The 14,786-nt window shown below is 43.7% G+C and overlaps 1 protein-coding gene across 4 annotated transcripts in view; it reads left to right on the forward strand.

Moving 5' to 3' along the window:
* Positions 1 to 14,786, forward strand: part of BID (BH3 interacting domain death agonist) — a 69,005-nt gene that overhangs the window by 46,662 nt on the left and 7,557 nt on the right. Inside the window, exons 1-3 of one of the 4 annotated variants that reach the window (XM_015570479.1) lie at positions 1,568 to 1,687; positions 2,768 to 2,837; positions 8,900 to 9,113. In XM_015570479.1, coding sequence (XP_015425965.1) covers positions 1,632 to 1,687; positions 2,768 to 2,837; positions 8,900 to 9,113 — 340 coding nt within the window. In that variant the 5' untranslated portion in view covers positions 1,568 to 1,631. Of the gene's footprint in view, positions 1 to 1,567; positions 1,688 to 2,698; positions 2,838 to 8,899; positions 9,114 to 11,012; positions 11,188 to 14,786 lie in introns of those variants that run through there. The other 3 variants (XM_015570580.1, XM_006752759.2, XM_006752762.2) reach the window with 3 other exon arrangements.

Raw genomic sequence — 14,786 nt, forward strand, 5'->3', positions numbered from 1 at the left:
GCTGGCATGCAGTAGGTGTAACCAGTAACCAGATAACCAAGGGTTATCTGTGCTGCCTGTCACCACTTGAGCCAATTAAGCAGAGACAGGGTTGAATCATATATGAGAGTTTATTCTAATAATGCGGGCAGTATGGGAGAGGAGCAGGTCATCCACAAAAATCTGCTCTGACTCCCCTTGCCAGTTGTCTGGTTATATACACAAGAGGGAGAAGATAATTACATGCAGCTGCAAGCTACAAGTGTAACATGGAAAGGGGAGGGTAGAGTCTGCAGCCCGGCCTTCAGGAGCTCAAAGTCCGATAACCAGGTGGCTAATCTTCTATGATGTTACAAACAGCTCAGGCCATTCCTGGGACTGGAGTATGGTCAGCGTTCCTGAGAAAAACTCCCAGAGAGGGTCAGGGTCCAGGTGCAGCAACCAAATCAAAGCGTTCCCTGTCCTTGGTCTGTTCTCAAAATGTATTTCTTGACTTAGCTGGTTTGGCTCAGGTATTTTTTTTAAAAAGTATTTTTTTTCTGAGTAATGGACCCATTGAGGCATCTTATCTTTTTACAGTCTTGTTTCATCCTCCAGTTTCCCAGGGTCTATAAGAAAACGTTTTATCCATAGTTAGTGAGGTGAATAATTATTAGACAACTGTGGCTCTATTCTCATTACATGTCCTTCCCCACTCTCATAGACACTATGAATTTTGATGGCTACATTAACGATTGGGTTCTTATAACAGCACACACTTTTAAAAATAGTGTTTGTATTTATAATTCTTTGTTGTTGTTGGTAAGTAAGCTTCAATGGGGCAGGGACCCGTGGGTCATTTATACCATTGTTCTTCTAGCCCCAAACACAATGCCTGCATTAAATAAGCTCAGAATGAGTGTCACACTCAAAGTCAGATAGGTGATTTAAGTGGTGGGCTGGGGATGGATGGGGTGTAATGTTGAGTGACCTTGAGGTTTGCATGGTGCTTGGTTAGGTGCACGTGGTAGGGAATAGAGTTTTGCTCTTTTTTACTGAAGACAAGTGGTTGTCTTTGTTTTTTACGGCCTGAGTGTTTAGGAGCCACAAGAATTTGCCAGATTTGACAGGTTTTGCCCTACACAATGATCTTTTCATTTGGTGCCACCTAATATTTTGTGTGAATACACACACACAGGCAAATGCATTTTAAAATAGGATTAAAATGAGTGGACCCTGAGGCTGGAGGGTGGAGCCTGGGATGCTCTCAGCACCTTGGCAAGTCTCTGTGCTGAGGAGAGCTGCAGAGTCTACTCACTTTGTTTAGTTTGTTTGGACATCTCTATATGGATGCACTCACAGATCTCTTGTTCTTTTTCAGGGTATATATATATATATATATATATATATATATATATATATATATCCCATTTTATGGATATAATCTTTTAAATTCAATCTTCAGTCAACTTTTGTCTGGTCAGTTGTTTATGATGATTTATTTAGTTGGAATATATGCCATATGGAACTTTAATCTTGTGTGTAATTATCAACTATGCATTCTCTCTCTTTTGTTATAAACATTTTACAGGAACTCTTTCTATATGAACAAATTACTTTATCTCCTCATCTACTAAGTCAACATCAGCACTGTACACTGCCTGCTTCTCAGCATGCTGTGTGGAACACAGCATGATGATAATATGGAGCTCCGAGAGCTGTTATACTAGTATGCTGAGGGGATGGGTTGGTGCTTTTGATTTGGGTTGTTTTCCTGAGCAGGATGCAAGGGTGATTTCTTTCCCAGGTCCTTGTCTAGGTGGATTTGAAGAATTAAGCCATGGACAAAAGGTGGTAGATGAAAGGGTGGAAATTTATTCGAAGCAAATACAGACTCCCATGTAGGGAGGGGGTCCCAAGAGGGTAACCCACTAAGCTCTTCTTTGCTAAGGTTTATAAAGGCTGCAGTTCTTTGTCTCTTGATGCTGCCTTCCAATTGGTCACTCTTTTTGTAGCTTCAAAGCCCAAACCCCACGTAGTGCCCCTCCCCCCTTTCTCTCCCCCTTATCTTGTAACATTTCTCTATCTCCTGTGAAGGGATGTCTTCCTCTTTCTCTCATACCCTGTGGCTTTTCCTTATCTTCTGTGAATGGATGTCTTCCTCTCCCCTTATGCTTTTTTTTCCCTCTCTGTGAATGTGTGCCTTCTGGAGGCTTCAAGCCCTCATATGCATTCCTCCCCCATGGACCCTCTTTTTTCCTAAACTCCCTAAACCTGCCTATTTTTATCCCTAAAACTCCTTTCACTTTTGTTGTTAGAAGGAATAGTTGTTGTAGTTGCCCTATTAGTGTAATAATAAAATGGATTTCCTGAAAACTTCTAGGTATGATGCTTTATTAGCTAAGTTTATTCTTGTAAGAAACTCACTAATATAAGTATTTACTTAAATAGTATTCATAATCAGACGGCCCTCCTTGCTTGCTCAGTGAGGTCTTAGGATCATGAGCTGGGTGGAAGAGTGGGCCCTGAGGCTGGAGGGTGGAGCCTGGGATGCCCTCAGCATCTTGGCAAGTTTCTACTAAGGAAAGCTCCAGAGTCCACTCACTGGGCTGCTGCTTAATTTCTGTGCAAGGAGGTAAGTGGCCATCCAAGGCCAGCTGGTGGGATGGCGAGGGGAGCCCATTGTGGGGCTGAAGTGCCTCAGAGCCAGGGCTCAGGACAGCATTCTTGATTCCTTCAGGAGGATCCCAGAGGGGTATCCCTACAGGGACCCAGCACCTACCCTGTATGTCTGTGTGTCCCCTTCCAGTCTGCTGCCTTGGACACGTGTGAGCCGGAATCCAGTCAAGTCTCCAGCTGCCTGTGCCATGGATCCCAAGGTCAGATGCTTCTGGAGGAGGGATTTGGGGAGCAAGGGCAGCTGAGACCAGCTTGTTCCTTATGCTTAAGACCAGCCCAGCCTGTGTGACAGCCCTGTAGGAGGGCCTCACATTTCCAGCTGACTGGGGTGTGTTAAAGTAAAAAACCATTGAAACCTGTAAAGAATTTTTGTGAGTTTATTTGAGCCCAACTGTTGACATATGCCAGGAAGCAGAACCTCAACGAATTTTGATAATGCTCCAGAGAATGGCAGGTTACATCTGTATTTATACATTGCAATCAAAGGAAAGTGATGTAGATGGGTTACATGAAATTCATTGGTGATAGATTAAGGAGGTGGGATAAACCAAAGTGGGGAAACCTCAGGGATAGGGTAAAAAGTGAAATGATGGACATGTACTTCTTTTACATAGATGGGTACAGGATAGTTTTACATAATTAACAGTTGACAATTAACTTGATAACAGTAACAATGCAGGAATGTCCTGGTGCCATTTGTTGTGCCCGAGGAGTCCAGAAAAAAGGGAAGTTACAAGTTACCCAGACATTTCACAGGTATGTTATCTTAGAGGCAAAAAGACAATGGACTCAGTAAAGATCTAAGTTGATCTTTGTCAGGGAAAATACTGGCCTAGGACATGACTACCCACCATAACCTGTTTGTAGTTAAATATTTAATTTTCAGACCATCTTTTGTGGTTATTTTAGGTCTTTGAGTTTGTACAACCACCATGCAGGCCTTCCCTGAACTAGTCAGCTTAGTATATGGCCCCTTTCATCCACAGGTGCCGTAAACAGAGGAGAGAAAGCCCCTCTCACCTCTGTCCTCTCCTGCTTTCCTCCTTTTCCCTTCTGCTCTTCAGCCCTCCTCCTGTACCTTCTGTCTGGCTTCAAGGAAGCTTTCCTTTTTATTTTTCTTTAATTTTAAAATTTTGATTGATTGATTGATTGACTTTATAGAGAGGGAGAGAGATGAAGGGGGAAAAGAGAGAGAGAAACATCGATTTGTTGTTCCACTTATTTATGCATTCTTGGTTGCTTATTGTATGTGCCCTATCTGGGGATTGAACCCAGAACCATGGTGAATCAGGATGACGCTTAACCAACTGAGCTACTTGGCCAGGGTCAAGGAGGCTTTCTGATTTGAGACCATTTAAAAGCTATAGAGTGCCTTGCCAGTGTGGCTCACTGGTTGAGCATTGACCTATGAACCAGATGTATAGGTTCAATTCCTGGTCAGGGCACATACCTGGATCGACCGATTGATGTTTCTCTCACATAAATGTTTCTCTCTCACTTGCTCCCTCTCCTCCTTCCTCTGTCTATATATGGTATAGAGTTTTGGGGACATATGTAATATTTTGAACATTAAATATAAATTTTAAAAAATAAATCATATAAAAATACACAGACATACACACACACACACAGAATAAAAGCTATAGAGTTTAGAGTTCTTGGAAGAGACCAGGGGTCGTATAGGCTATTCCCCCTGCCTTTAATAGGATGGTACTTAAACTGTGCCTTGTCTATACTTTTGAATGAGCTTAGAAGAGAAAAATCACGGCATATCCAATCAATTGTTCTCTATTCATCTACTTACTATAAGTCTTTCTATTTCCTTTCTTTGCCAAATTCTATAATGTTTTCAAGGCCACCAGCACCAGGGCTGGCCGGTGTGCACACCCCAGCCTTCTGCTGCTCCCACTGCCCACTGAGGAAGGGATTTGTAAAAAGGTTTGTGGTTAATGAACTCAGTGGTCCACACGTTCTGAACCCGAGCAGCACCTGGCACCCAGCACCTGCTCCCACTGCCCACTGAGGAAGGGATTTGTAAAAAGGTTTGTGGTTAATGAACTCAGTGGCCCACAGGTTCTGAACCCGAGCAGCACCTGGCACCCAGGTTTGCAGTAAGTACTGTTGAATAGCCTTCTAAAGCATGGGAACTGCTTGGTAGCTGGAGGGCCAGAGACATCCCAAGCTTAGCAGAGACATTAGTTGCTTGAACAAAAGAGAGCTCTCTGTGCAGGAAAAGGCCTATTCAAAGACCAAAACACTTCTATTCTGGTCCTTTAAACCTACCCATTGTTGCCTCTTACAGCTTGCAACTCTGTCCCCTCTTCCGTATTTTTGAGCTGTCTTTGGGTTAGAACCACACTGCCTCCTTATGCTCGAGTAGCTCATCAACTTTAGGAGTGCTGTCTCCCACAGCATCCTATTTCTCCTGACATCCCTTCAGTTTAGGAAGGTGGATATAATTACTCTCAAATTATTTCTCATGTTCTTTTTTCCCCCTCCAAGGTGAGAAACAGACACAAGTGCCCAGTGTCCCACAGAATCAGGGTTCACAGCGAAACAGAGAGCAATTTCTGCTGATATGTCAGGGTTTGTTTGGCCTCTTCCCCCGCCATCAGAATTCTATTTCTGTTATAGATTTTTCTTACTTTTTCCTTCAATTATTTTGTCTCAGTGTTTTTAAAGTGTGGTAAAATGTTAAAGATTGTGGTAAAACATACGTACTATAAAATTTATCATTTTAACCATTTTAAGTGTCTGTTTAGTGGCATTAAGTACATTCATTTTGCTGTGCCACCATTACCACCACCATCCACAGAAGTTTCATCTTCTCCAATTGAAACTCTGTCCCCATTAAACAGTCACTTCCCATCACCCCAGCCCCACTCTCCTTTCTGTTTCTCTGAATTAGACGAATTCTAGTACCTCAAAGAAGTAAAGTCACATAGTATTTGTCCTTTGGTGTCTGGATTATTTCAGTTACCATAATGTCTTGGGTTTGTATTTTTATTTTTTTACTACTTGTGTGGTTCATCCATCTTTTAGCATTCTTCTTTGATTTTTATAGAAAGTAAGTAAGATTGGTTTTGTGGGATTTTTTATTTTTTTCTGTTTATTTGCTGCTCTTTTCACCAGGTTTGGGAACCAGGATTATGCAAATTTATCAAACACATTGGATAGCTTTCCATCTTTTTCTCTGCACATAACTGATTTTATAGCATGCCTCCTTTAGATGAAGTTTGTAGTATTTCCAGCAAGACTTCTAAGTTTTGACCATTTCTCCTAAAAAATTTTTTCCTATGACCTAAAGGATTATCAAATCTTTTATCTTTTTGAGATACCCATTTTAACTTTCATTACTGGAAGGATCAAAAAAGGTCATACTATCACCAGCTCTTATTTGTTCTTAGAGTTCAATACTGTCAGTCTTCTGAGCCTACTGCCTATTCTGTGGAACAGTCCCGCCTATTTATTAGAATGGAGTCTGTTCATGCTGCTCCCAGCCAGCCTGGTGCTCAACATTTGGCTGCATGGGTCACTCTTGGCTTCTAGACATCCTTTCCTTCCCCTCCCTGTCAATTCTATTCTTTTAATTTTCCATGGCAAAGGCCAAGATTACTGAAGTTATATTTGATAAGCTGATCTGGCATAGTGGGTAGCAACAACTGCTCTGCATCCAGACTTTGGACACCTATTTATCAACCTCTAGATCGAAAGGAAGTCCTCGGGCAAAAACTGCCTGTATTAGTTTTCTGGGGCTTTTGAAACAAAATACCACAAGCTGAGTGTTTTCTCTCACAGTTCAGGAGGCTAGAAGTCTGAAATCAAGGTGTCAGCAACGTTGGTTCCTTGTGGGGCTCTGATGCAGAATCTGTCCCATGACTATTTCCCTGCTTCTGGTGGCTACCAGCAGTGCTTGATGCTCCTTGGTTGTTAAGCACATCACTCCACTTTCAGTCTGTCTTCACATGCCATTGTCCCTGTGTGTCTCTATACAAAACTCTGTCTCCTTCTCTCATAAAGACATCAGTCATTGGATTAGGGCCTGTCCTAATCCAGGATGATCTGATGTTAACTTGATTTCCAAATAAGGTCACATTCACAGGTACTTGTGCTTAGCACTTAAACGTTTCCTTTTGGGGAGCACAGTTCACCCCACAAAACTGCCTCAGTCTTCTCGGTAACCAAGATATCACCATGAGGTGGGAATGAAGCCTGTCCTTGACTTTCTAAGCTCCTCCTGGCCTCACTACAATCATTGACAGTAGAGCTTTTTTAAAAATATATTTTTATTGATTTTAGAGAGGAAAGGAGAGGGAAGGAGAGATAGAAACATTAATGATGAGAGAGAATCACTGATTGGCTGCCTCCTGCGTGCACCCCACTGGGGACCAAGCTGCGACCATATGTGCCCTTGACTGGAATCGAACCCAGGACACTTCAGCCCGCAGGCTGATGTTCTATCCATTGAGCCAAACCAGCCAGGGCAAGGTTTTTTTGTTGTTGTTTTTTAAATCCTGACCTGAGGATATTTTTTCCATTGATTTCCAGACAGAGTGGAAGGGAGGGAGGGAAGAGAGAGAGAGAGAGAGAGAGAGAGAGAGAGAAAGAGAAACACTGACATGAGAGAGACACATGGTCTGGCTGCCTTCCACACAGCTGGGAATCAAACCTGCAATCTAACCTGCAACCATGATAATCAAACCGTGGGCTGACACTTTAACCACTGAGCCAAACTGGCCAGGGCTTGACAGTAGAGCTTTTGTATAACATAATCACCCCCCTTTTTAAAGATATCTTTATTGATTTCAGAGCGGAAGGGAGAGGGAGAGAGGGATAGAAACATCAATGGTGAGAGAGAATCATTGGGCAGCTGTCTCCTGCATGTCCCCTACTGGGGATCGAGCTCACAATCCGGACCATGTGCCCTGACCTGAATCAAACTGTGACCTCCTGGTTCATAGGTCAACATTCAACCACTGAGCCATGCCAGCTGGGCTCCCCATTTTTTTAGAATAGTTTTGGAGAACTAAAGGCTGAATAACAATATATAAGCATTTTATTGAAAACTATTTGCCTCCTAAAAACTGTCCTTTAAATGTTTTCTGAATTTTCTAATGAAAAATATTAAGGACTGCCCTGGTTGGTGTGGCTCAGTTGGTTGAGCATTGTCCCATGCACCAAAAGGTCACAGGTTCCATTCCTGGTCAGAGCACATGCTCAGGTTGAGGGCTTGATCCCCAGTAGGGGGCGTGCAGGAGGCAGCTGATCAATGTTTCTCTCTTACATTTATTTTTTTTCTCTCTCCTCCTTTTCTCTCTAAAAATCAATAAGAACATATTTTTTAAAAAAGAAAACTACTAAGGACTTAGAAGATAGAAATAAATTTTACCTGCACCTTCATTTTCTACTGACCTCATACCTTCCAGCATGTTAGTTTTGCATTTATCTGGGCAGATCTTTGGATCCCTGGCCTTCCAGATTATTCCCTCTTTCATCCTAGATCTTTGATTTTTCTGAGCACACCTGACTGCTGAGCCCACAAGAGCTCACCTGTGTTTGTCAAGAGCACTGCCCCAAATGCAGTCAGCACACCAGAAATATCCACGCTGTCTCCCATAGCACAGAGGCTGAACTGAGCTACTGCTGTAGTACTGTTCATGGATGGAGAGCTGCTGGGCCACCATCACCAGCCCCTCTGGGTTGGAGCAGGAGCTGTGTTCTCTGTGGGTTTTGGTTAAGAGGCACATCCCTCCAAGCCTGCTCAAGGGGAGAGGGTATCTGGTAACTACTACCAGTATTTATTGAAAATCTGCTGTTTGCACAATACCATACTGGGCCCATAAAGGACATTATGGAGAAGAATGAGTGTCTAACTGCTGGATGCATGCCATTAAGGCTGGGCTCAGTTTGGTAAAAGACACATGGGGCTTGGCAAAAGCAAGGATGTTTTCTACATGATGATATTTACTTGACTTCCTAAAACAGCCTTTGGGCTTCCTATCCCAAAAGCAAGCTTGCCCAAGCTAGATAATGTCAGGAAGTCAGCTAAATGGTAGATAACCAACTTGTGCAGAATTGGAGCTTTCTCTTTGGCATCTACACACAGGTGTTGCAGACTTGGTCTCTGCCCACTGAGATCTCTTGTGGGACTATTGTGCCCACAGGGTTATTCATGTTTCTTGGGCTAGTGAGGCTGTTTGGGGCCCCACTGTACCCAGAGCCCTTCTGCCAGCTCAGCCTTCCTGACCCCCTTTCATCTTAGGGCAGCAATGGTTCAGGACTCCAGGATGAGCGTATTACAGACTTGCTGGTGTTTGGCTTCCTTCAAAACTGCTCCAACTACAATTTCCACAAAGAGCTGCAGGTGTTGGGCCATGACCTATCTGTGCCAGCTTGTCTATGGGAAAACCATGACGATGAACTGCAGACCGATGGCAACCAGTACAGCCACTTTGTCCTGGAGAGCCGGGAGACAGGTAAGCATCTGGCCCAGTCTTCTCTGCCTTTCTGTCACCAGTGGCATTTAGGGAACCAGAATACTAGACCTTTGGGTTCAGCTCCACCTGTGTGGTGTTAGTCCACCATTGATGTTTGTGTCACGTGATTGTTGGGTCTGTACTTGGTTTCTCAAGTGGAGCAAGCCTAGCTGAGTTTCCAATTAATTGAAAACCCGCTCAGTTTCTTTATAATGACTATATCTGTATAGCACCTTACATTTTTATATATATTATGGGGCATTGAAGTTTTCTGAATCTCATTTCCAAATGAGGAAACTGAGGCCCAGAAAAGTGTAAATACAAGCCCCAAATGACGGGCCAGGCCTCTTTCCTTGAGCTGGGCCCCATCCTCCTATGGTTGCTCCTGCCTCTGAGTACATTACAGTTTCCAGACTTCCTTCACCTTTCCTCACCCACATCCTTGTGCTGTCTTCCAACTTCAGTTTTTACTCTTGCTAACTGCTGATGCTGCCTCCACTGATGGAGACTATCCCAAGCTGATGGCTGAGGGAGCAAGGCTGGGGAGCATGTTGAGCGCTTAGCCATTCCCAGATTAGGGAACAGTGGCCCTCAGTAGTGTGCACATTGGAATTCCAAGAGAAAGTTTTTCAAAATGCCTGGTCCCTGGCCCCTACTCCAGCTGCCTGAACCAGTGTGTTCTAGGGTGGGAGACTCTGGTGTAGTCCCTGGTTAGATTTACTGCCTTAAAAGCCAAAGGTGACTCTAAGGACCTAGACCCCAAGCCTCCCTACTTAGGAGCAGGACTGAAATCCTGCCATCCTTACATCTCTGGGTTTTTGCACTGCCCTCTGGTGGCCTTGAGGGAGACCAGCAGCCCATCCAACCTTGGGATCCCTAGCTCTGTCTCAAAGCTGGTGGATAGCGGTATGTAGTAAGAGTTCCCCACTAGCCAAGGTGTGCTAGACGTTAGCTGCCTTAGAATCCAGCTAGCATGTCTTCTGGCCCTAAACTGGAATAAGAGCACCTGGACCCTTTGGGGAAGGTTTAGGAAGGGAGGGGCAGGAATGGCTTTGCTGGCAGAAACTGCTAGTAGGAGTAAGTACTTGCTAGAGGCTGTCCCCTGGGCTCTCCTCTGTTCTTCTGTACCATCCCTTACTTGTAGACTGGAAAGCCTGGCTTGACTCAAATGGCATTTTCAAAACTGATTATGGGGCTGTACACTTAACCTCTCCCTCTGGTAGAAAACTCTCTGCATGTAGATTAAGAACCTGACAAGATTTGGAAGAAAAGGGCAGAATAGAGGCTCTGGCCACTAGAAATTTCATGGTGAATTTATTCACTCAGCTGCACACAGATGAATCAGCCATGACTCCTGAAGTTGCTGAAACGGGGAACACCTAGGGAAATTAGTGAGGCAGAGTCAGTGCTGTGGGGGCTACAGAGAAGGTGGTGAGTACTCCGTTCTCTGTGGGAAATCAGGAGAAATTTCATGGCTGCAGTGGAATTGAGCTGAGCTGTGAAGCTGTGTAGTTTTGCTCTGGAGATTGGGAAGAGGGAATGGCAATAGCTTAAGCAAAACCTTGAAGATCAAAAGGCCAGGGCTTGGGAAAGGTCCTGTGAATAGTTGAGTTTAGCTAGAGCAGTGGTCAGAAAACTGCAGCTCACGAGCCACAGTTTGCCGACCACTGAGCTAGAGCATTTGAAGGGAATAATTGAAGTTCAGGATGATTTAAGGCTGGATGGTAACTTGTCACTTAAGCAGAGTTGAGCATGTGGCAAGTTCTGAGTAAGAAAGTGATGTCGTATTGATACTACATGTGTCACAGTCAATGCCACAGTGAGGCAAATGAAACACCCAGGGCACAAAATGTAAGGAGGCACTCACTCCTCTTAATGCCCTCTCATCTTCACCTCTAGGTGCCTTGCTGGCCCAAGTACACTGTGGAGAGTGGACTGGAGGACAGTGAAAATGGAGTGAGGAGAGACTGTAATAGATGATTAGCACAATTTTAAAACATAAAGAGGCCATCAGGAGTGCTGATGTTGCTAAGGGTGTGAAAATGCTAAGGAAACATCGATCACAGGCAATTGAGTAGGTTAAAAAAGGGAATGATTTGGGGATTTGGAATGGATTAATTCAATTTACATTATTTCTAATGGGGGAAAATGATGTTTTTGAACAAATTGCTTTTTGAACAGCCTTCTGGAACGAATTAAGTTCAAGAAGTGAAGTTTCACTGTATAAGATTTAATGGGAGAAATAATAATAGTTGGCATTTATTGAAAATTTACTAGGAGCTAGGTACAGGGTTCATTCATTTACTCATTCATTCATTCATAAAATTGTTTACTTAGCATCTTCTGTGTGCCTTGCATTGTTCTCAGTACTGCATATTTGGCAATAAACAAAACATTAAAAAGTCAGAGCCCTGAGAGAACCAAAATGGCGGCATAGGTAAATGTTGGTACTCTCTGCCTCCTACAACCACATCAGAATTACAACTAAAATACAGAGCAACCATCATACAAAACCACCTGACAGCTGGCTGAATGGAAGTTCTCCAGCTAGAAAAGTAAAGAAGAAAGCACATTGAGACTGGTAGGAGGGGCAGAGGTGCAGAAAGGGCTGGAACAGTACCCATGTGGGCCGTTTTTTGTTTGTTTTTGTCAGATTAGAGATCGTTGCCAAACCGGTTTGGCTCAGTGGATAGAGCATCGGCCTGTGGACTGAAAGGTCCCAGGTTCGATTCCAGTCAGGGACATGTGCCTTGGTTACGGGCACATCCCCTGTGGGAGGTGTGCAGGAGGCAGCTGGTTGATGTTTCTCTCTCATCTATGTTTCTGACTCTCTATCCCTCTCCCTTCCTCTCTGTAAAAAATCAATAAAATATATTTACAAAAAAAAAAAAGAGATCGTCCCTGTGGAGAAGCAAGGGGTCCCAGCCCCACACTAGACCCCCAGGGTTCCAGAGCTGGGACTAGAAGTCCCCATAACTACAGCTGTAGAAAAAAGCAGGGACTGGGGCTCAGTGACACAGAGGCTGCTGGAAACCCAGATGTTCCTTTTAAAGGGCTGGCGCATGAACTGAACTTACAAAGTCCTGCTTCCTCTGAGCTCCAGTGCCAGGATGAGGCTCTGGGGGACCCAAACACATAGGAGGAGGAACTGGATTGTCTGGCATCAGGGCAGGAACTCAGAAGCAGCTTTTTCCCAAACAGAGGTGCTTGCAGCGGTCATTGTCTCTGTGCTGGGACCTCCCCCATCACAGAGCTGACTGGCAGCTATATCTGAGCTTCCATAAGCATGTCCCACACTGTCCCCTCTGCACTGGTGATTCCTTGAGACCCCACCTTATCCAATTTGCAGCCCTACCCAAGCTCTTTGCAGTGGCTTTTGCATATGAATGGCCTGTCAGGCTTCAGACTTTGCTAAAGTCTCTCAAACATGCTACAGCTGGAGCAACATGCCCCAAACCTATCAATAAAGGGTCTAAGACCCTACACTAACTCAAGCCTGCCTTGCTTCACAGCTGGGTCTCCCCTGGGCACCTCCAGGCCCAAAACAAATAGCTCCTGCAGGGTGACCCCAGGCAGTGGCTGACTTTGCACTGGTTCTAGAGCCTTCACCTAGTGGACAGCTTCAGACCATAGCAGACCTCAACTCTACATGTCCACAAGCAACACACTCAAGGGGCAGATTCAGTGAGCACCAAAGCCCCACTGAACCAAGTCCTGCTCCATAGGAGTATTTCCTGCACAGCAGCTTTCCCACTGTAGTCACAGCTGGTCCTTACAGCCAACTGGACTGGAGGTCAGTTCCTCCCAGTGACACCAACAGAAATCAAGACTCAACTACAACAAGATTGTGCACAGAGCCCACACAGGGGAACACCCAGAGTGCCCAGCTCAGGTGATTGGGGAGGCAGAGCCACTGGGCCCTACAGGACTCCTGCTACACAAGCCACTCTACCAACTCCAGGAGACATATCAGCTGTATGTAATACATAGAAACAAACACAGAGGAACAGCCAAAATGAGGAGACAAAGAAACATGTCACACTAAAACAAATGGAAGAAAGCAAAATTTTGGATATGGGTTCAAATCCATGGTTATAAGGTTACTCAAGGATCTTCATGAGACGTTCAAGGATCTTAGTGAGAAAGTCAAGACATGAAAAAGGACCAGTCAGAAATTAAGTATACATTAACTGAAATAAAGAATAATATACAGGGATTCGACAGTAGAGGAGTCTGAGGATCAAATCAACAATATGGAATATGAGGAAGCATAAAACATCCAATCAGAAGAGCAAAAAGAAAAAAGAATCCAAAAATATGAAGCTAGTGTAAGGAGCCTCTGGGACAACTTCAAGTGTACCAACATTCTTTTTTTTAAAAAAATATATTTCATTGAGTTCAAAGAGGAAGGGAGAGGGAGAGAGATAGAAACATCAATGATGAAAGGGAATCATTGATTGGCTGCCCCCTGCACGCCCCCCTACTGGGGATTGAGCCCACAACCCAAGTATGTTCCCTTGACCAGAATTGAACCTGGGACCCTTCAGTCCGCAGGCCGACGCTCTATCCACTGAGCTAAACCAGGTAGGGCTGTACCAACATTCTCATCATGGGGGTGCCAGAAGTAACAGAGAGAGCAAGATATTTAAAACCTATTTGAAGAAGTAATGATAGAGAACTTCCCCTACCTGGTGAAAGAAATGAACTTACAAGTCCAGGAAACACAGAGAGTCTCAAACAAGAGGAAGTCAAGACACACCAAGACACATCAAATTAAAATGCCAAGGGCAAAAGATAAAGAATCTTAAAAGCAGCAAGAGAAAAGCAGTTAGTTACTTACAAGGGAGCGTTCATATGACTGTCAGCTGATTTCTCAACAGAAACTTTGCAGGCCAGAAGGGAGTGGCAAGAAATATGCAAAGTGATGAATAATAAGGGACTAGAGTAGAACCAAGAATAGTCTACCCAACAAAGGTCAGATAAAGAGCATCACAAACAAGAAAAATCTACAGGAGTTCATCACCACCAAACTAGCATTACCTGAAATGTGAAGGGTATTGTTTATGAAGAAGAGATAAAAAATATGAACAATAAAATGGCAACAAATACATATATATCAACAATTGAATCTAAAAATCAAAATAAACAAGCAAGAAATCTTATGAATGAAATAAATTGGTTACTAAAATAGAACCAGAGGCATGGAAGCATGGAACAGAGAAAAAAAAATTAGAAAAAAATCAGAGCCATTGTGAAATTTACATTCTGAAAGTGAGTCAAAAACTACAGACAGGGAGAAACTAAGATGGCGGCAGAGATAAGAGGCAGGAAGAGATTAACCAAAGATCTTACCCATGGACGCAGAGAGTAGCAGGGTGAAGGCCTGGGGCAGGTTGGGAACCGTGTGGAGGGAGGCCGTGGGGCGGGGGGGAGTCATGGGCAATGAGTTGTTCATAATTGTTTTATTCTTTTAATGTCCAAGGACTCAGTAGTGATAGCCCCTCTTCCATTTTCTATTTTAGTAATTTGTGGTTTCACTATTTTTTAATTATTATTCTTGATTACCTTTGTTGATCAAGTTTACTGACCTTTTCAAAAAACCAGTTTTTGGTTTCACTGATTTTCTCTGTTAATTTCCTGTTTTTAATTTCATTGATTTGTATACTTTTTTCC

This window comes from Myotis davidii, unplaced genomic scaffold (assembly GCF_000327345.1).
Source record: "Myotis davidii unplaced genomic scaffold, ASM32734v1 scaffold830, whole genome shotgun sequence".
Classification (NCBI taxonomy): Eukaryota; Metazoa; Chordata; class Mammalia; order Chiroptera; family Vespertilionidae; genus Myotis; species Myotis davidii.